The sequence below is a fragment of the Gobio gobio genome (assembly GCF_949357685.1).
Source record: "Gobio gobio genome assembly, chromosome: 6".
Lineage (NCBI taxonomy): Eukaryota > Metazoa > Chordata > Actinopteri > Cypriniformes > Gobionidae > Gobio > Gobio gobio.
The window spans coordinates 15409660-15431209 of NC_137102.1; the positions used below are offsets into that span (position 1 = coordinate 15409660).

The following is a 21550-nucleotide window of genomic DNA, read 5'->3' on the forward strand; positions in this document are numbered from 1 at the left end:
GACCAAAATCTTACAAGTAAACCACAGCAATAAGCAATTGCTTACTATATATATAAAAAGTTCTCAAATAATTAAGTAATCAAGTAAACGGTCAGTAATAAAATAAGAACTTATAAACAAATGACAATAGGCAACATAATAATACAGATACAAACAGTGCTTTAAGTTTAGGTAGGCTACAGTTAGTTTTTTTCCCCTGTTATGCACGATGGCAGGTGAGAAATAACGCGCCAATAACACGAAAGCGTATTGGCTGCAATATAAGATGCATGTTGGTCTCATTTGTAGTTGTAATACAGCGAACTATAGTTGGACTAGCGAGAGAAAGAACTACAACACCCCGGAATAAACACACACACACACACACACACACACACACACACACACACACACACACACTAAAGCGCTGCAGGAGCATTTCAATGAGCAATAGAGGTAGCGTTACATGCACGTAGGGAAATTAAGACCTTTTTAAAATTATTTTAGACCTAGAACTCAATACTTCTGCGAATTTTGCGAATGTTTTAAGGCCTACAATTTTGATTTTGAAATGTAAGCCTTTTTAAGACTCCGTGGGAACCCTGTACTTGTATAGCTTATTTGTTAAAGGTTTGAATTTAGATGTAAGCATGTGTCTAACATTGCATCCACTGAAGATTATTTCAAAGGAAGGCAAGAACAAAACATTTTAAAAGACTTTTTTATTTTCACATAATTCTAAACTCATTGCTGGTGACTGTTTATACAGTGTTGCTTTGAATTAAATATTTTCACATTTAGTTGTTGCAGCTATCACAGTTGGTCAAATCTATGTACAAAATAAAGGTTTACAGTACTCTTACATTTTACTTTAACAGTGTCTCTTTCTTTGAAAATACCGATACAAATCCTTTGTGTTTGTATTTTTCTTCACATTGTGCTTGGTAAAAAATAAGAACTTCTTTTTGTTATAATGGGGTTAAGTGTGCGCTGGGGGATATTTACATGCGTTAAGACTTTTGTCATGTGATTTGATGCGGCGCTTCCAGCATCTCCATGAGGAAAGTGTCTATAGGCGTGTCTCCGATGAGTTTGAAGAAGAACAGGTGCTCTAGGCACTTAAGTCCTATGGAGCGCAGAGCGGGCAGACGGAGGAGAAGTTTGGCAAACCTGAAAAAAGAAGAAAAAAACGCTCGGACTCCACAACTATACCCACATGACCTACATACTGTAACTACTTGAACTAATACAGAGCCAAATAAAGAAGAACAGAAGTGCTGTTGCATCAATAAAATATCAAGGTGGCAGTGCGGGAAATACCTGCCGGGCTGATCGGGGTAATTGTGTTTGGTATAGGCCTCCAGTGAAGCGTACACCTTTTCCCGTAATGCCTCGACCTCTGATGGATTTGACAATCCTTTCGCATCTATAAAAGGGACAGTTACATAAAACATAAGAATACATTGCATTTCGTCATCCTGACTGAATGCTGTCTGAAGAAATGTATCTATTCAATCATTCTACACTGTTAGAAAAAAACTGTTAGGGGTACAACAGCTTGTCCCTGAAATGTCTTCAAAAGGTACTAACATGTACCATTGCCCCATTGACAAGCTGTTGTAAAAGCACTGAATCATCAAACAGTACCATGAGAAATCGAAATATTATATACTATGCTAATAAAAAAAAAGAATATATTAACCAATAATATTAATCCATAATATATAAACATGAACATTATATTGGTAACACTTTACAATAAGGTCTCATTTGTTAACATTAGTTAATGTATTAACTAACACAAACTAATCATGAGCAATACATTTGTTACAATATTTATTAATCGTTGTTAATGTTAGTTAGTAAAAATACAGTCGTTCATTGTTTGTTCATTTTAGTTCACAGTGCATTAACTAATGTTAACAAATACAACTTTTGATTTGAATAATGTATTAATAAATGTTGAAATTAACTAAGATTAATAAAGGCCACAGAAGTATTGTTCATTCTTAGTTCATGTTAACTAAAGTAGTTAACTAATGAAACCTTATTGTAAAGTGTTACCATTATATTTTATATAACACATTGATTACACATCAAATTAAGAAAGTCAAATATTGCGATGCAAAAAGAATTGGTAACACTTTACAATAAGGTTTCATTTGTTAACATGAACTAACAATGAACAATACTTCTACAGCATTTATGTTAACACTTTACAAAAAATAAGAATATATTAACCAATAATATTAATCTATAGTATATAAATATGAAGATTATATTGGTAACACTTTACAATAAATTCTCATTTGTTATCGTTAATTGACGTATAAATGACATGAACTAACAACGAGCAATACATTTCTTAAAGTATTTATTAATCTTTGTTAATATTAGTTAATGGAAATCCAGCTGTTCATTGATCAGGTTAGTTCACAGTGCATTAACTAATGTTAACAAATAAAAATAAATGATTTTAATAATGTATTAGTACATGCTGAAATGAAATAGCTAAGATTAATAAATGCTTTAGAAGTATTGTTCTTTCTTAGTTCATGTTAACTGAAGTAGTTAACTAATGTTAACAAATTAAACCTTATTGTAAAGTGTTACCGCATTTATTAATCTTACTTGATGACAATTTCAACATTTACTACTACATTATTAAAAAAAACAAAGTTGTATTTGTTAACAGTTAATGCACTGTGAATAAAAATTACGAAGATTTTTACTACATCGATTTTTACTAACTAACTAACTAACTAACTAATAAATTCTTAAGATTAATACAAATATATATTGCTTATTTTAAGTTCATACTAGATAATGCTTTAACTAATGTTAACAAATGAGACTTTATTGTAAATTTTTACCATGATTTCTGATTAAATATACTCATGAACTGTATGGGGTCATGGTTATTTTTATCCACCTTTTTGCTATGCCCCATGATGCTTTGCGCAGAATTATGGGACTAACTTCTGTTAAAGAAGTGAACGCAATAAGCATTTTCAAAAACGGATGCAATGAGATAACATTATTCTTCACCCTTCAACCATCAAACATTAAATGGAAATTTTATTGACCACAAATATTTTTTTTAAAAACTTTACAGCAGAATTTAATTCGCATCATTGAATCATTATTTTCCTGTTTATATAATATATATAAATAAAGGTGATTTGACTTGCAGATCTGTCTGTCTGATTAGGTTTATTGAAATTGTCTGGACCTTGTGTGTTTCTGAGAGTTGAAGGTTCGGGACAGGTCTTTACCTGGGTTAAAGAGGACGATAGCTCTTAAACAGCCCAGCTCTGTCTTGTCCATCTGCATGTCCTTCATCTTAGACACCAGCTCTGTTAATACCCTGTAAACAGTATTATATATTTAGATTAGCACACTGGATATACAAGGATTCAAAAATATGAAAGAAATTTCAAATCTTAGTGATGCTAAAATGATAATAAATAAAAAAAATAGTGGACAATGTCATATGAAAGTGACTTCTAATACAGAGGGATCAATGAATGGAAAATCAGTATGTACAATACAGTACATGTAAATCTTATTTTGAAATGCTTTACTTGAAAAGGTGTGTTTGTGCTTGCTTTCTTTAAAATCAACATGAAAATCTAAATTGACCTTATTTTTTATGGAATATTGCAGTATTTATTATAAATGATTTATATGTGCACATCATTCGTTTTTTAATTAATGTGCCCTTGTAATCTTTAATGAAAATAACTTCCCCTCCCACTTGAAATGACCTCTCTTCTCTTCTATGATGACACATTTACTGGCGAGGGAGGGACAACCTGTCACTCTCATGATGAGATCGACCAAAAGCAAACACCAACCAATCCCGATGGACAAAATTAAGCCCCGCTCCTTTTTTCCTTTTTCGAGACGCCGTTTTACTCGGATATAGAGTATGTAACAATAAGGAGGAAAGACTAATCGCAACTTCTGTTTCATGCCACATGGTTTGATACTTTTTTTTTAGAAATGCATTCACACATTTATAAGAGTGGGTTTGAGGTGGTGAGATGGATTGTGTGTTGCGACCTGACCTGTCAAATATCGAGCCGACCCCTGCGCTGTGAGCACTGCTGCGGTGGACATGTAGACCGGTGGCCAAAAGGATCCCGTCTTTAACCGTCACTGAACGGTGTGAGAATGAAGCGATGAGCAGCTCGTTCCAACCTATACACAGACACAAACACTGAGAGCATGTGGTACATTCTACAGACACATTTAACATCTGAATAGAGGAATACTGACCTGCTCGCAGCAGGATGACCTGGTCATCCAGAGGGAGGTCAGAGAAGTGCGGGATTCTTTTAGCCCACTCAACAAGAGTGAAGAGCTGCTTGTCTGCGGCCTGGCAGATGTTGGTCACGGGGTCATTCGTCTGAGAATCAGAGACCATAGTGGGAAATAAATTGATTAAAAAGAAATCTCTCTCCAATATCCCAATAGTTTCTTAAGACAGCGCCAAGATTTGATTTAGAGAAAATGAAGAATTTGTGATTTAGTATCCTGCTTGTCAAATTGACAAAGACCTTAATAATGCACTGCAAAATATCTTGTTTCCCCATCCTTAAAACAAGATCAATTTGAGAAGCAATAGCAAAAGAAAAATGAAACTAATATATAATATAATATATAATAACAAAAGATAATATGAATTAAAATACAATATAGTGACAAAAGTAATATAAAAAATAAAAATAATACTTAATTCAAGATATATATTCTTTATAAAAGAAAAAGATCTTGCTCTTATACAAAAATATTTCTGGAGTACAGAACAGACAGTTTAAAAAATAAATACATTTAGCATCACTTTCATGGTTAGTGTGACACTTCATAAGTGAGCTATTATTTTTCTTGGCCGGATGAGTAATTAGGTATCATACTGTTAGAAAAATATGTTCTTTTTCATATTGCTTTGAGAGAAATTAATACTTTTATTCAGCAAGGATGCGTTAAATTGATAGAAAGTTACAGTAAAGACATTTATAATGATCCAGCAGATTTCTATTTTAAATGAATGCTGTTCTTTTGAACTTTCTATTTATCAAAATAATGTATCAGTTTCCATAAAAATATTAAGCAGTCTGTTTTCAACATTGATAATATTAAGAAATTGTTTTTTTGAGCAGCAAATCATGATTTCTGGATCATGTGACACTGAAGACTGGAGTAATGATGCTGAAAATTCAGCTTAACCATCACAGGAATAAATTACATTTTTTAGATTACATAAATTACGTTATTTAGATCGTAATAATATTTCACAATATTACAGTTTTTTACAGTAATATGTTTTTTTTACTGTATTTAATATGTTTTATGTTTGATAAATGCAGCCTTGGTGAGCATTAGATATTTTTTTCAAAAACAATTAAAAATCTTACCAACCCCAAACTTTTGAACATTATTGTACCTTCAAAGCTTTTTATAATATCTTTAATATTCATCAGAATTCCAGTTCAAAGGGATATCATGTTGATTTCTGAAAGACTTTGTGAGGTGTCTCACCGAGTTGCCCGTGCTGGATTCCATGTACGCTTCAGTCTTGGGTTCAACTGCAAGCTCAGCGTCCAGAATCTTCTCCACTGGCATTTCCTCATTAAAGCTGCTGCTGGACTCCACCTCATTATCACTCCTTTCCCGACCCCGCTGTCTCTCTTCTTGCACCGCTGTACACACACACAAAACTTCACAATAAACAATAATACACAAGCCAAAAAAAAGAGAGCAAGGTTTAAGTGACCTACACAAGTCATTCATGAAGGTCTCTTTCATTTGTGTCACTCACCTTCTCTCTTCATGCCCATGGCCAGACACTTCTGATAGCGGCAGTACTGGCAGCGGTTCCGCTGGCGCTTGTCTATCTGGCAATCCTTATTGTCTCGACACGTGTATGTGAGGTCTTTCCGGATGGTTCTCTTGAAGAAGCCCTTGCATCCTTCACAGCTGTAAACACCATAATGTTTCCCTATAGGTCGAGAAAGATAGTCTTTAAACATATCCAGAAATACAATTTCAGTCTGGCTCACGTTAATGACATGTACTAGTGTGCAGGTGCTGTAAGAGGGTTGTTACCTGAGGAACGGTCTCCGCAGATGGCACAGATGTGTTTGGAGAGGGACCCGGGGCTGCTGCAGGGGTAACTGCCCAGTCCCACCAGTCCTGGAGGAGGTTTAATGTCTTCTGAGCTGCTAACACTGTTCATAGAGTTCATCTGTAAGGAAGGACAGAGAAACGAACAACGGCGTAAGCTTGTGTCTGTGGTTTCTCATTCCTCTTTAGATCACCTGGTGTTATTCCTTTGGCTGAAGGGGAATGTTCATTTACACCTTTTGCATTCACTCTCTGTGAGCCTTATTAGACATGTGTAGTATACATTTAGGTGTTAACGTGATCAAAATGTGCAATACTGCAACAATAGAATATAAACTTTAGCGTGCTTCAGCTAAAAGTTAGTAAGTCAATTGCAATCAAACTATGAGTGTAAAATGAACTTTGTCTTCACCAGTAGAGGGCAGCAAATACTTGACATGGCAAGTTTTATGAGCGAAACATGATCATGGTCAAGCACAGGTCAGATGGCTGTTATAGAATTAGACACACATGCCCAGAGAGAGATAGAAAGGTCAAGGAATGGAAATTGAAAACAAACCAACTAAACCCCAACGGGTCAATAGGCCAATAATAGCTTAAAAAGTGTACATGAACTACATGTACATTTTTAATGAAACATAGATCTGTGCAATTGTGAATGCATATTCCATAAAATAATGTTTTTTCCCTAACTTTGCAATGCATCATTTAGCTTTCAACTCAACAGTGTACTAATCTCAGCATTACACGCAACAACAAACCAACTCCTGCTGCACAAATGCTGTTTCTGTCAGAACCACTATCATCAAAGATGATAGACAATTAGCATATAGTTTAGATTGGCGGTGTGGTTATGTTCTAGGCAAGAACTCCCTTATCCCTAGCATGGATAAGAGCAGGGAGAGCAGTGATAACCCCCCCTAGGGTAAACAGAACAGAACCAACAATGTATAGCAGATAGCATTAATGTCAATATTAAAATGTACAACCTAATTCGGGAATTTAGTCTGATTCAAGGGGGGATAAGAATGCCAAATCCTGACTGACGAGAGGAGGAGCTGGGGATGGAGGAGGATAAATGAGCTCTGGAGTAATGCGATAGCTGCTGATAGTACTGAAGGAGCTTATATATGTATGCTGTGATAGGCATCGTATTCCTATAGTAGACGTGATCAGCTAACAGTCAGCTGAATAGGAACTTGTTAACCTAAAAGTTTTCCTAATTTTTACTGAATGTGCACTTGTAGTGTACTTCAAATCTTAAGTACATTTAAAAAAAACTTTACTTGGAGATAATATAAAATTAATTCAATAAAAGGCCACTTTAGTGTTCTCAAAGAAAGTGCACTTTCATGATTATGTTTCTTAAAACTCTTAAACACACTTTGTAACATTTTACTTTAAAGTACATTTTAAATCAACATGTTTTAAGAATCTTATGTCGTGCTTTAGAAGAACACTTATTTTGACTCACATACTAAAGCACATGTAAAGTACTTGATTATATGTGTTTTATTTGACATTACATTTAAAGTGAATATATTTTAAATGTATTAAATCACAACTTCATCATTACAAGTGCATAATTACAAATATATATATAAGTACATTACTATAGGTTTACAATAAATGCTTACAATATATTCGGCACACTCCTGCCGGCAGGCCAAAAATGGCTAAACACTAAGCTTTTAATGGTCTTTACCGCATATTATGCAGAACTACTTAAAAAGTCATTGCTGTCTCAGAAAAACATCAAAGACAGAAATACGTTTTTGGCAGAATAAGGGAAGTTGTGTGTGGAATGATGAATCACAATGAAATGATGCTCCAGAGCCGTGTCTTAGAAAATCTGCTGAGATGTATAATAATAAATGCATCTCTAGCAGAGTGAAGCATAGCGGAAGAGCTATCATTGTGTGGGGAGCCTATTTAGCTGCTGGTTTTGGTGAGCTGCTTCACTGTGAAAAGTCATTTAATGCTTCGGAGTACAGGAGAATATTGCAGACTGACTTTCTTCCCAGTATTGAAAAGTTGTTATCTAAAGAGAAATGATCAGAAGTTATTTTTCGACAAGACTGCTCCTGCCCAAATTGCAAAGACAACCAAGAAGTGGCTTGAGAACAAGTCCATCAGGCTCATGTTTTGGCCAGGTCAGAGGTCAGATTTGAGCCCTATAGTGAATATTTGGTTTCACATCAAACTTAATGAACTGTTAAATGAAATGTTTGAAGCCATCAGCATTGAGTGAAACAACAGCACTGACTCTTCTTCTTGTAAAAGCAAGTTTACCCACATGGCTTAAATATTTAAAGAAAACAAACGGGGAGGCCATTCCATGCTAAGTTACTTTATCTACAGTATTTGTGTAATTCTTGTTAATTTCCTGACCTGTAATATGTGATTAAAATGGTTGACCATTAATATGCCGCTAAATATTTTGTCATTTTTGGCTTGGAGCTTTGGACCAATATGATATGACATTCTTCTTTCAGTCGAACACAATCAGAGTTATATAAAAAATGTACTGGCTCTTCCAAGCTTTATAATGGCAGTGACTGTTGGGTCATTTTTGAAGTCCGTTGAAGTCAAAATTCTTACGCTATGTCTGACCACATTGCACACCAGTTACGCTCGTCAGACTTAGCGTAAGCATTTTGAACTGCTAGAGGCGCTACACTTTTTCCGTAAGTTGAATACGGAAGGCGATTCACCGGAAGCTAGATAATTTACTTTATAAAGTTTTAAATATGGATATTTTTCTTACACAAACGCACTAATTCACTTCAGAAGGCCTTTACTGGAGCAGTTATATGATGGATAGGTGTACTTTTATGGACTTCAAAAATGACCCAACAGTCACTGCCATTATAAAGCTTGGAAGAGCCAGGACATTTTTAATATAACTCAGATTTTATTCGTCTGAAAGAAGAATGTCATATACACCTAGGATGACTTTAGGGTGAGTAAATCATGGGCTAATTTTTGGGTGAACTACCCTTTAAGTCCTACTTAAGTGGGTCAAAAGCACTCTAAAGTTCAGCTATCTGTATTCAATATAAAATGTATACTTTAAAAAATGTAATTGCATAGTTCATTCACATTTAAGTATACAGTATTCTGTTAAAGTACATTACAATTGTTAAATATCAATTTATCTATTAGCTAACATCCAACAGTCCGTGCAGCCCAAGTGAAAAACATTATAAAAACCTTTTCTTTTATTTGGAATAACATGTATGATTGGGCGGCAGTGGCTCAGTGGTTCTTGTAGGTTGTCTACACCGGAAGGTTGGTGGTACGATCCCCGGTTCCACCTGACCAAGTGTCGAGGTGTCCATGAGCAAGACACCTAACCCCAGCTGCTCCCGATGAGCTGGATGGCGCCTTGCATGGCAGACACCGCCGTTGGTGTGTGAATTGGGTGAATGTGAGGCAATGTGTAAAGCGCTATATAAATGCAGTCCATTTACCATTGATAATGCCAGGAGCATGCATTACTAGAGTAAATAGTGTCAATTTTGATTTCATGTTGACTTTGACAGTCAAAAATTTTAATTTTGACTCTTTCGAACAGTAAAGGCAAGATGAGCACACACGCATTCACACACACAGTTCATTTTTGAGAGCTGAAATGGTGAGCCATTCAGTGAGGCAGAAAGATGCTGGGAAGGTGATGCACAGCAGTCACCATCACATTCACTCTCTTTAATCTGCTGCCTATAGTCCATATATTATTCAGAGCTCTTGGCCCTCGCTCACGAGAAGCATTCCTCTATAGAGGCGTCCCTACTCTCAGGCGAGACATTCACAGATGACGCTATTTACAGCTAATAGTATGGCAGGTTTCCACAGCTTTCTTGAAGTGTTGCATATTGTGCTCGCTGTAGCGCAGCCTCGACGCAATGATATCTCTCTCCATGAGAGCCAAGGTTATACTAGGGCTGTCCGTCACGCTACATTAGCTCTTTTTAGGCTAGACTAAACTGAATGGGCTGTTCTCCCTCGGGCTGGAGGGAGGCCCTGCAGAGGAAAGGAGAGATGCATTAAAAGAGCATTCTGCATTTGCCTCGCTGCCTCTTGCAGTGAAAGTTTCTCTGATCGGAAGCTTGGATGGTCCACTAACTCTTCCATGAAATAGCACAATTTATCCAAAGCAAAGAAAAGAGGTTGTGTTTTTTTAGACTGAGGATATCGTATAATGGAACATTTGCACTAGTATGCTAGTATATGAATCATTAAATGTCATGTTTGTCATTTCTGATGTTGAAAGCTGACTTTATGCTCCATTTCATGATATAAACATTACAATCTTTCATAGACTAGTGATTCTCAACCTTTTTGACTCCAAAGCGCTCAATTGTCCACAACAATAGAAAGAAAAAGACTAGGACTATAGGGGGCCTTTGAATAAACTTATTTTGATCTTAGAGAATGCCTACTTTCTGTAAATGTAAAAAGTAACTATGACAATTATAATTATATACAAATTTAAATAATTGAATTTCAGGATTCCAAAAGTTTTAGGAGCTGAATGTTCTTCAGTGTACTCACTGTTTTTAACCAATGAATTGACATGACTTGCTCATGATTTACTAGCTTGGCATAACTAATATGCGGCCCATAAAAATGCCCTTAGCGTTTTAAATGGTTAATGGACTGCATTTATATAGCGCTTTCAACAGACCCATGGCCATCCAAAGCGCTTTACATATTGCCTGACATTCACCCATTCATACACCGACGGTGGTGTCAGTCATGCAAGGTGCCATCCAGCTCATCGGGAGCAGCTGGGGTTAAGTGTCTTGCTCATGGACACCTCAACACTTGGTCAGGTGGAACCAGGGATTGAACCACCAACCTTCCGGTTTGTAGACAACCTACATGAACCACTGAGCCACTGCCGCCCGTTTTAAGATTTTATTATTTGAAATGACCTTTCTAGATAAAGAAATCACAATTTTAAAAATAGGCTACCTCCTATATCCAGGTTTTTCTAGACAGTGAGAACCCTGATTCATCAAAGGAAACAAACAGTACTTGAGGCGCTAAATTAACATAGAGATATCTTGATTTAGTTGTTTTATCTTATTTTAAAGGTGCAGTAAGCAATTTCTGAAAATCATTGTTGAACACAGTTGATATTGGAAATCAACCCAAGCAATGTAAGAGTGGATTTCTCTTTATCACAGCAGAAGCGATGCAAAATAAAAAATAAATAAATAAAGAACAAAAAATGAGCATACGGTACACAAGAATATACAAGCAAGAGTTTGTTTTTAGTCGCTAACAGAACACACTCTAGTCTAAACCAATGTTTCTCATGTATGAAGCAGAAACAACGCAACCTTGGTGTCCGTTTTCAGGCCTTCCCACTTGGGTCACTCCAGCACTGGAAAGCTTTTCTAATATTAACTCTTTTCCCGGCAGCGTTTTTTGTTTTTTTTTAGTTGCCAGCCACCGCCAGCATTTTCTCAAAATGTTCATGCCCCCCAGAATATTTTGCTGTATGAATATCTGAACATGAAATATATCAGAAGAAAGATAAAGAGCTGAGCCACTGCTTTTAAACATAAAAACACGTTTTATTCTAGCTTAATTCATTCTATTTTATCAACACTTGAATGTGGGTAAGTTTCATAAAAACAGCAACATTTTGTTCACAACATAGATGGAGTAGATCGAGTCCATCAGCATGCCCAAAGCTTGCACAGTCCTATACCTCGTCCTGGGCCAACATTTCATTCGGTAACATTAGGCAGTTTTGATTTGTGTGCTATTTAATGTTGATGATCACTCTGATGATTATTTTTTACATATGCATCTGCTTACATATGTTATCGCTAGTTTCTGCTTCTTTTTCGCCTGTGTTTTGATGCAGAGATGCAGTACTCTTTTAGAAGATGTGTCATAGCGCCCCCAACCGTATAACAGTGAAAACACAGAAAGCCGGAAATTTCCATCAAGGGCGGGGAAGTTAAGAGTTAACGTGAGTCCTAAAGCTCATGCCTAATCATATCCCTTCTTTTTCCAGTGATAATCCTCAGAACTTTTCTCTTTTGTAATATCTCTCAGCCATCTCTTTTTCTACAGTCTTTCTTCAAATTTCCCTCTTGCTTACTCTCTCCTCCTCCATCATGAGTGGACATGCCCCCTACTGCTGATTGGCTACAGGTCTGTTGATATGTCCGGTCTGATCTACTTTCAGAAATTACTTACTGCACCTTTAATGCTTGTTTTGTCTTATTTAAAATAATTGTAATTCCTTTTGACACCTGCGTGGAAGATGGCTTGCACAACCCCCTGGTTGAGAATAGACATGTGCCGGTACACGGTAATATGATATACTGCAATAATGAACATGTACAATATTGTTATCGTGGGCACTTCAAAATACCGTGAATAATTATTTCTTACGAATTATTCCGATTTTTAGAATGCATATTAAGAATACTTTACCCATCAACCGTTTAAAATGAACAATACGTCAAAGAGGAACGCACACTGATGTAAACAAACATCCTCAGTGCATGAGCCGAGCACATGAGTGAAGGAGATGCGCTGAATGAAAACACATTCACTCTCTGACAGCAGAGGGCGCTGACGGAACAGCAGAAATGCAGCCGTTTCCCCGGTAACCCTCACAAACAAAACGATACGGTGCTCATCACATAACCTAATACTTAATACATAAAGACTTAAGGCTATTCATTTTCAAACTTAAACATTTTATATTTTAATCTGGACTAAATTACATGCCCTAGATATTGTTTGAATATGTTCTGATTGTAGTTCAGTCACACACTTTACATTAAGGCTCCATTATTTAACATTAGTTCATTCATTAACAAACTGACAATGAAAAATACTTCTAAAGAATTTATTCATCTTAGTTACATGTACATTTCAGCAAAATAATACATTATTAAAATCAAAAGTTGTAACTGTATTATTTAATGGTGGACCTGAGCTAACACTAACAGTTGCTTTTTTTAACTAACATTATCAAAGAATAATAACTGTATGTTAATAAATTTAGCTATTCGCTCTTTGTTAATATTAATGCATTAACTAGTGAGACCTTACTGTAAAGTGTTACCTATTGTTCTTTATAATAAATATTTAAATATTTTAAATATTTTTTTACTTTATAAATGTTTGTGTATTGCTTTATTGTATTTAAATGTTTGGTTATTTTTGTTATAAGAAAGTTTTTAAACCTGACAACACTTTTTTGCAACGAATTTCAATATTGTGATAATACCGTATACCGCGATAAAAGCTTCAGTAATTAACCGCAACATGAAAATTTGATAACGGCACATGCCTAGTTGAGAACCACTGTCATAGACACTCTTTCTCTGGACTGTACCTGTGGACTGTGGAGTGCTCCATAACCCATGTTGGAGGTGGTGGGCATGGAGGCTGAAGGCGAACCCAGGGAGGAGGAAGTGATGACTGAGTATGGCGACCCTAGACCGTTGATGATGGAAGGGTGATGGTGGGACACCATGGAGCTGAGAGGAGGCTGGGACGGAGGAGAGCTCAGGTGACCATGTGTTACCTGCAAAGAAGAACCTGAGAACAGAAAGAGGTCATTAGTCCCCAGCTAACAGGGTTAGCTTCTCAGAACTTGTGGCAAGGTTCTTTCAAAGTAATGAACAAACGTTTTTTTCTGGTAATGTAATAGAATGTTCGTTCAAAAGTTGTCCAAAATTTAAACATTATTTATACATTGTTGATGAAACTGTTTTCTGAAACGTTTTAGTTGGATGTTCATTTAACATTTTTTTAAATTACTACTTGTTTCAGAACGTTCAGAGAACATTTAAAAGTAACGTTCCCATATTTTTTTGGCAAAATTATACAATGGAAAGGTATAGTTCACATCAAATGACAATTCTGTCATCATGTATTCACCCTCAAGTTGTATGTCAAACCTGTATGTTTTTCTTTCTTCTGCTGAACACAGAAGAAGATATTTTGAAAAATGTGGGTAACCAAACATTTAAAGGTAGCCACTGACTTCCAAAGTATGGGGGGGAAAATACAATAGGTGTTACTGTCAACTGTTTGATACCCACATTCTTCAAAATATCTTCTTCTGTGTACAGCAGAAGAAAGAAAAACATACATAAGGGACATTTTGAACATTAAGTTCAAACATTAAGTGTACCATCATATTTTAATGGGAACATTAGTAAAATGTTCCTAGAACGTATTTTTATTAGCTGGGTCTGTAGTAAATTAAAATCTAAATTAAAAATCTTAGAATTTCATTATTAGGCCTATGTTAAAAAAAAAACTATTAATATCAAAAATATTAAATTAAAATACATTTTAATTAATTAATTAACAATGATTAATAATGTGAACAATAATTAATAATCTTGAAAATTTGATTTGAATACACGGTTGACTTCACGTTTCTCTCTTTTCTCTATTCATCTAAAATATAAATACAGAAGATGTATTGTGACAGCTTGACATTTTCATGCTAGAAATGCTGTGAGACATCTGGGGGCCGTGTCAGTGATGGGGTAATGGTTGGTGGCATTTGCACATAGTAGAGGTCATAAAAGTGACTAACGGTGACTGCGAGCACTCATGGATCATCACACATCAAATTTGACACACATCAAATTTCGGATCTCTCACTCACTGATGCAAAATGTCCACATGCTCATTATTTATGAACATAAATGAATTGTCTGTAAGTTAGGAGCCAGATAATTAATCAGCCAATATTTTGAGATTAACATAACAGTATTGACACCTTGTCAATGGATAATGGATGGATAACATAAATAGTGTAAATAGTGTGTAAAACAGGAGTCTACATCTCATTTGTCATAATTGAATGGTAAAATGTATAGGCATAACGCTGCCTTCATGTGCTATCGGAATTATCGTAAATACGAGTTTCCTAGGTAAAAGTTGCACATGAACGCCCTTTGATGTCGTGTTTACCACTGGGAATTTCGAAAATAATTCCGATACCCAAATGCCAGAGATGGGAGTGCCATAAACTTTAAACAACTACTGCTGTCAGGTATGATTTATTCGTTTTTTCCCCACAACAGCTCTTGTCTTGTCATTAATGTGGTGTGTATTTACATATATGAATAATCATTTGAAGTATTGTATGTTTTATACACAGCAAAAATAGCCTGCATTTGACCAGCTGGATAGCATCGTGAATATTTATGGTTGTCAGGGCATGGGACACTAACGTTACATACTGTATAGTTTTGGTTTTAATACGATTTTCCCAATAAATAGGCAAGAATAAACCTGGTGTTCATGATTCCTGTTCATTCCGACCACAAAGCACTTGAATGCAACAAGCTCGTAATCACGACTTCTGAAGTGGGAACTCTAAATGTCAGCATTGGTTATTGAAAATCCTGATTGGTTGACAAATAGAGTTTACACTCTTCTTTTTTTAGAGAGATAAAAATGGTATGAACCTATATATCAAGCAATGTTTATATTAAGATAAGTTAAATATCTTAAAACAGCAATTTCAGTAACACTAAATACATTTACCAAAACATGCTTTTAAATGATAAAGAGTCTATCATGCAATATGAAGAGGAGAGACCAAAAATTCTCAATGCACACGTTCTAGTTTTAACAGTCATGTTACAATCAACCAAATGCACAAAGTCAGCCAAATCATCCCAGCAAGGCATTTTCACTCACTCTCACTGTATTTTAAAGGCATGATAGAGCGGCGGTTTTCCGAGTGTATCTTTGTTGTGATGCGTCCTGCTCCTCGCACTGAAAGGGCTCTGCTGCAGTGACATGCCCTCAATGACCATGTAAAAGCTATCCTCAGCAACCACACTTACTCAAGCCTGTTAGTCTCTGTGGCCTGGCTAGATTCTGGTGGTATTAATGACCTCTAAATGTCGCGTTCTGATCTCAAGGAACAGCTATCCTTGGAATGACTGGGTGTGCATATGTTCAAAGGGCACATCAACTTCTTTCACTCTTGCTGGTTGGAGACGGGATGCTCAAATAGGTTCCACATTAAAACACATTTAGAGCCAGAAAAAAGGGAAACAGGAAGATATATACTCAAAAGCACAGTTTCAGCAGGTCAGCAGAGTTCATGTCACTGTTCTGTGTCACTGTAATCAGAGCCCAGATTAGCCATTTCTGTGTTTTTAGCTTCAGACAACTGCTACAAAGCATGGGATTTAAAACTACAGACCGCCAATGATTTTTATGAAGGATCTTGTGAATGAAGAATGGAGTACTTTTTTTTTTTTTTTTTTACATTTAAAAAAAATCTTATGAACCCCAAACGGAGTACAGTACAGCATATTTGACTTCTTTAATGAAATCCTGAGACATCCATATGGTTAAGGATCCTCAGAAGTGAACACATGTTGATTTTTCAGCAAAACTCTATGACAAAATAATAAGCAATAATTTGCTTTCTGGAGGAGATTACGAAAGATCAATACAGACACTCAATCATCCAAACATTCAATAAGCTTGCTTAGCAAAGAGCACCATATGGCTGCATCATGTAAAGCCACATGAAGCTGTCACTGCTATTCAATAAGATTTTAGAGAGAAGATGTGTATTGTTGCACAATTAAACCTATGACTTTACAAGATATTTTATATAGTAGCCATGGGAGTCATCTAGATCATTTTAGGAACAATAAGAAACGGATTCATTTTAACGACCCTTTAAATTGGACTCTTTTGGAGTACTTATAATGGTGTCAAATATAAAATAGAATTCCATGAACTCGTTTGAAAAGGGATGACTCAGTTCCGTTGTATAGTATTTTAACAATGCTACACAAACACCTTGATGTCTAGCTCAAAAAGAAGAAGATAAGAAACCTTGACTCTAGGTTAGAGAACATTGTGTTTTCTACGCGCTTAGTAAGACCTTGTAGAAGAACATCTTTGTTATTTGATTGTTTTTACTGCTTTGTACATATTTCAAGACTGGCATTGGTTTTCAAACAGAGAACAATTCCACTGTGCATATTTGCACTACTTTTTCCAACCCGATCTCATGAGAAAATATGGGGAACGTAGGATGAAATTCCACCCAAAACCTAGTCTCAGGTTCATCTGAACGTCTGATGCATACGGCACACTTATCTGAAAACCCTTCAGGAGTTTCAAAGTCGTCATCTGATTGGTTGAATTCTACAGAATGTCCACGAGATGTTGAGTTCTTTAACTGTCCGCCTGGAAACAAATGCAGCAAATTCCAAACTCCCTCGTGGAAGAAGAACAACTTACAACTTTACAACCAGCAGCCATATCACCCTGTAGCCAGAGACTGGTTTCCCACTGAAGCTAAGCAGGGCTGAGCCTGGTTAGTACCTGGATGGGAGACCAAATTGGGAAAACTAGGTAGCTGCTGGTAGAGGTGTTAGTGAGGCCAGCAGGGGGTGCTCACCCTGTGGTCTGTGTGGGTCCTTACGCCCCAGTATAGTGATGGGGACACTATACTGTAACAAGCACCGTCCTTCGGATGAGACGTTAAACCGAGGTCCTGACTCTCTGTGGTCATTAAAAATCCCAGGATGTCCTTCGATAAAGAGTAGGGGTGTAACCCCGGCATCCTGGCCAAAAAAAAAAGTGCCCATTGGCCCCTGTCCATCATGGCCTCCTAATCATCCCCATATATATATACAATTGGTATCATCCCTCAGTCTCCTCTCCACCAATCAGCTGGTGTGTGGTGGGCGTACTGGCGCAATATGGCTGCCGTCGCATCATCCAGGTGGATGCTGCACATTGGTGGTGGTTGAGGAGATTCCCCCCTTCTATGTAAAAGCGCTTTGAGTGAGTGCCTAGAAAAGCGCTATATAAATGTAATTAATTATTATTATAATTATAATTATTATTATTATTAACTGTGACAATGAGCGCTTACCAGGATGAACTAAATGCTGGTTTTCAAAAGTATGTGAAGTTCGCTCCATTGTTGCCGTTAAACTTGGAAAAAGTTCACAAATTAATAATTTGTAGATGCACGCCGGTCTGTTACACCCTTAAACATGACGTGGAACAAAACTAACTGGGATTGCATGCGTTACATGTCAGTCAAACGTCCTCTTGGGCAGTCCTTGACCAATGAAAGCTGCGATGGAGTCCAGACCTTCTGCCTGTCAGTCTGAAGGTCTGGCTAAACCTAACTGTCAGTCAGGTGTAGGCAGAAATGAGATGTAAAATAGTTGTAAAGATTGTAAAATAGTTACAAATTGCCATGAGATTGTTCACATTTTCTGTTTTGCCACTGCCATGACCAACTTCGCAGTTTTGACAACCTGCAGTAAATGTGTTTGTTTATCTTTCTGGAACATATATGCTGGATCCTATAAAGTATCCATGAATAAGGGGGTGAGGCGCTGGATGAAACAATTCCCCTGGGGGTGTGTGGCGGAGTGATGCTGGATTACCTACTCAGATTAAAGAGATTATCATCCTGTGGCTCACAGGGGAACTGGTTTATTGATGCAAGCCCAAAATCTGATAATAAGGTTTAGTTCTAAATGTCAGGGAAGGAATGTGTGCTGATTTGGCTTTATGGTAGTGTGTTTAATAAAACTATTTGATAGACAGGCTATCAATCACCATTTCAAAGACAAACATTTTAAAGTTGGCATGAAACGGAAGTTTGCAATAATATTTTCTTCCCCGTTGGGGCATACATCCGTGAAATGGCTTCTTGAACAAGAAAAAAAAATGCAGGGCGGGACTTGATTTTAATTTAATTTAATATGATGATTGATATTACAGAAAGCGATGCAAATGAGAAGTAAAGAAGCTACTGAAATAAATTTTTATCTTGACCTTGGAGCAGTAGTGACACAACCAAGCGCATGGGGGTGAGCGATCTGGAACGTGGCTTTTCTTTGAGACTGTCCTTGGCAGAGACCGTCATAACTGGGGCAGAAAAATTGTGAATTAGATTAGCAAGCTGAATAACAACCCAGTTGAAGGTGCTGGCTAACCATTCATGGCAGGGGGCTTTTTCGACTGAATGCTATCTAATGGATCAGGCATTGTGTTCCAGTGTTTTTGTGTTGGTCTAGAATATAGCTGTCTACATTTAATGCAAATAAATGCCTGCAGAACCTGATCCTAACAGATTTGGTCAACGGCGAAGGTGTGTTATGTTATTGTAGTAAAATTCAATAAACTGTTGGATCGTTCCATACTTTTTCAACAGCAAACACACACAGATGAGAGGTTAGTCTTGGCAATGGTTGCCAGGTTTCTTTCAGAACATGAGAAGGCCAACACTTGCATTCAGTTGCAACAGTGAAGGTGGAATAGGATACGGCAGTCTTTATCTAAAGAGACCACCTCAAACGCACGGAAGAAAAGGGGTCTATAAACACCCAAGACACAACACTGGCCTTGTATGTGTTCATCATGCAGTCTATTCACTGTTTACTGGAACATGAGCTGAACACACGACTACAACACTGCTGAAGGGCCTGCCAAGGCCTCTCTCTTTCAGGATACACGAATTCATGAATCATCAGGTGTATATGATTTGTCAATTCCAAAATTTGGAGACATTAGATGCAGCTAGCCCTGTTTAATTAACATTTTCCTCATATAGCCAGGTCATACACACTATGTGTAAAAAATTAATAGCTTGCCAACTTCCTCTTGTAGTTCCACATTAATTTTGGTATATTTTAGCAAATATATGCGTCTCTTAGCATGACCCAGTTGTGGCCTTGTGCTTGCGAAAATTCTCTGTGCGTGAAATGACACGCGCGTAACGCAAATTACGCAGCTCGAGGCAGCGACTGACATTATAAAAGCGCGCGCAACTCATCGAGAGCCTGAGAAAATCTTAAAATAGACTTCATAGTCATCACAGTTTGCCTCTGAATATCAACGGTATCTGGGGTGAGATTAATAAACACAACAAGGAGTGTTAATGAAGGCATGAAATGACTCCAGGCTGGATGTGCTGTGACAAGCAGGTCGAGGAGCCCTTTGTAAGATGTCCACACACACACCCCAGAGACCTGAATCATTGAATACAGGTGATAAATAATATTTCAGCAGTTTAATACACACTAAATAAGTCATCCTAACAAAAGCTGGACGATAAATGTTTTGCCTCAGTCACTCACAAGCTGGAAAGCTAGCCTATTCTAAATCAGTCTCAGGAGGATGATCATTCATTCATTCATCATATCAAAATAAACCGGTTTAGGGCTTTTTTTCCTAGCTAAATTAGACAAGTCTTAAGTGGTGGTTGACATAACGTCCTCTTAATAGTCATTAAATGATAAAAAAAAATATGTTGACATGCATCTAGAAAGGGTAGATTGTACGGTGAAAACGAATTGAGGAATTGCATCACAACATGACACAAACCCAGCGTGTACGTATACCGTTCAACGCAACACCAGATTGAACTTTATATAGGACTAAACATGGTAAAACTGGATGATCTGTCAGGCAGAATTTCATCTCAAATGTATAGCCTTGTTTGAGTCAAATGTAGCGATTCGTTCTGCATGAGAAGAGTAATAAACATTTTCCACATGATTTCAAATCTGTTCTGAACTTCTCGTGAATGTCTGATCCTGTCCGAGTTATTTTACACAACTTCTAAGAGTCGAACTGTTGCTAAATAAATAAATAAATAACCCACGACACACTGCTGTCCAGATACCAACTGAGAGCCATTAATAACTACCCGACAGCAAACAGTTTAACAAGAGGCGCTCTGGAAAGCTATAAATTACATAACCGCAATTAAAGTGCCAACCCCTGACCCTGACTGAGAGGCACAATCTTTATCACCTGATTTTAACATTGGCACTGGTTCCAAGTCAATACACATGACACGACTGCGCCGATAACTCACACACGTACAATTTATGAGCATATCGTACAAAGTCCGTCTGAAGATTCCGTACTTCAGATAACATACGGCATGGGGGGACACTCAAACACAGAGGCTTGAAAAGAAAACAGCACAGACTTCCGGGAATAAAATAAGACATAAAACTACGAAGCACTTACTAAGATGCAGATATGTGTCGTTATTATCCATGTTTTGGCGAATATGAAAGAACTGTCCAGTTTTCTCGTAAAGTGTCTTGTTTTGCCGTTCTGGACGGCAGCATCTCCCCGCTGCTGTCCGCGATCTGACTGAGGATTCGCTGCGCACACTTGGGGCCCCACCGAGGGGGTGGCGAGGGCCAGACCTCTCCCAATGACAGCCTACGGAAACTGTACAATTTACAAAATATACAACATACTGCTTTTTCCTTATAATAACGTATTCAATGTTATGATTCAATATAAAAAAAATACTGAAATACTTTAAAAAAATGTTTTGTCACTCTTAAAAATAAAAGTTCCAAAGAGGATTTTTGCAGAAATGCCATAGAAGAACTGATGTTTGGTTCCCCAAATAACC

At 37.0% G+C, this 21550-nt stretch overlaps 1 protein-coding gene across 2 annotated transcripts; it reads right to left on the bottom strand.

The window, feature by feature from the left end:
* Positions 1–683: 683 nt before the first annotated feature.
* Positions 684–21345, bottom strand: rxrga (retinoid x receptor, gamma a). Of its 2 annotated transcripts, none has more exons than XM_079820170.1 (10): positions 21151–21345; positions 13481–13686; positions 6091–6229; positions 5804–5983; positions 5524–5684; positions 4261–4390; positions 4050–4182; positions 3255–3346; positions 1300–1405; positions 684–1149 (listed from the first exon to the last, which is right to left on the bottom strand). In XM_079820170.1, exons 1-10 carry the CDS (start codon positions 21179–21181, stop codon positions 1002–1004), a joined length of 1326 nt encoding a protein of 441 aa, XP_079676296.1. In that variant the 5' UTR covers positions 21182–21345; the 3' UTR covers positions 684–1001. The 2 variants fall into 2 exon arrangements, with proteins under 2 accessions (XP_079676296.1, XP_079676295.1); XM_079820169.1 differs by having other exon boundaries at positions 5524–5702; positions 21151–21288.
* Between the last annotated feature and the right edge of the window lie 205 nt (positions 21346–21550).

Bases quoted from the DNA above. Each gene is read 5' to 3' on its own strand.
- rxrga (XM_079820169.1), bottom strand. From the start codon at position 21,181: ATGGATAATAACGACACATATCTGCATCTTA. The intron at 5,984-6,090 runs GTAACAACCCTC...CTCGACCTATAG, and splicing joins CTGCGGAGACCGTTCCTCAG to GGAAACATTATGGTGTTTAC. The intron at 5,703-5,803 runs GTGAGTGACACA...TTTATTGTGAAG, and splicing joins CATGGGCATGAAGAGAGAAG to TTTTGTGTGTGTGTACAGCG.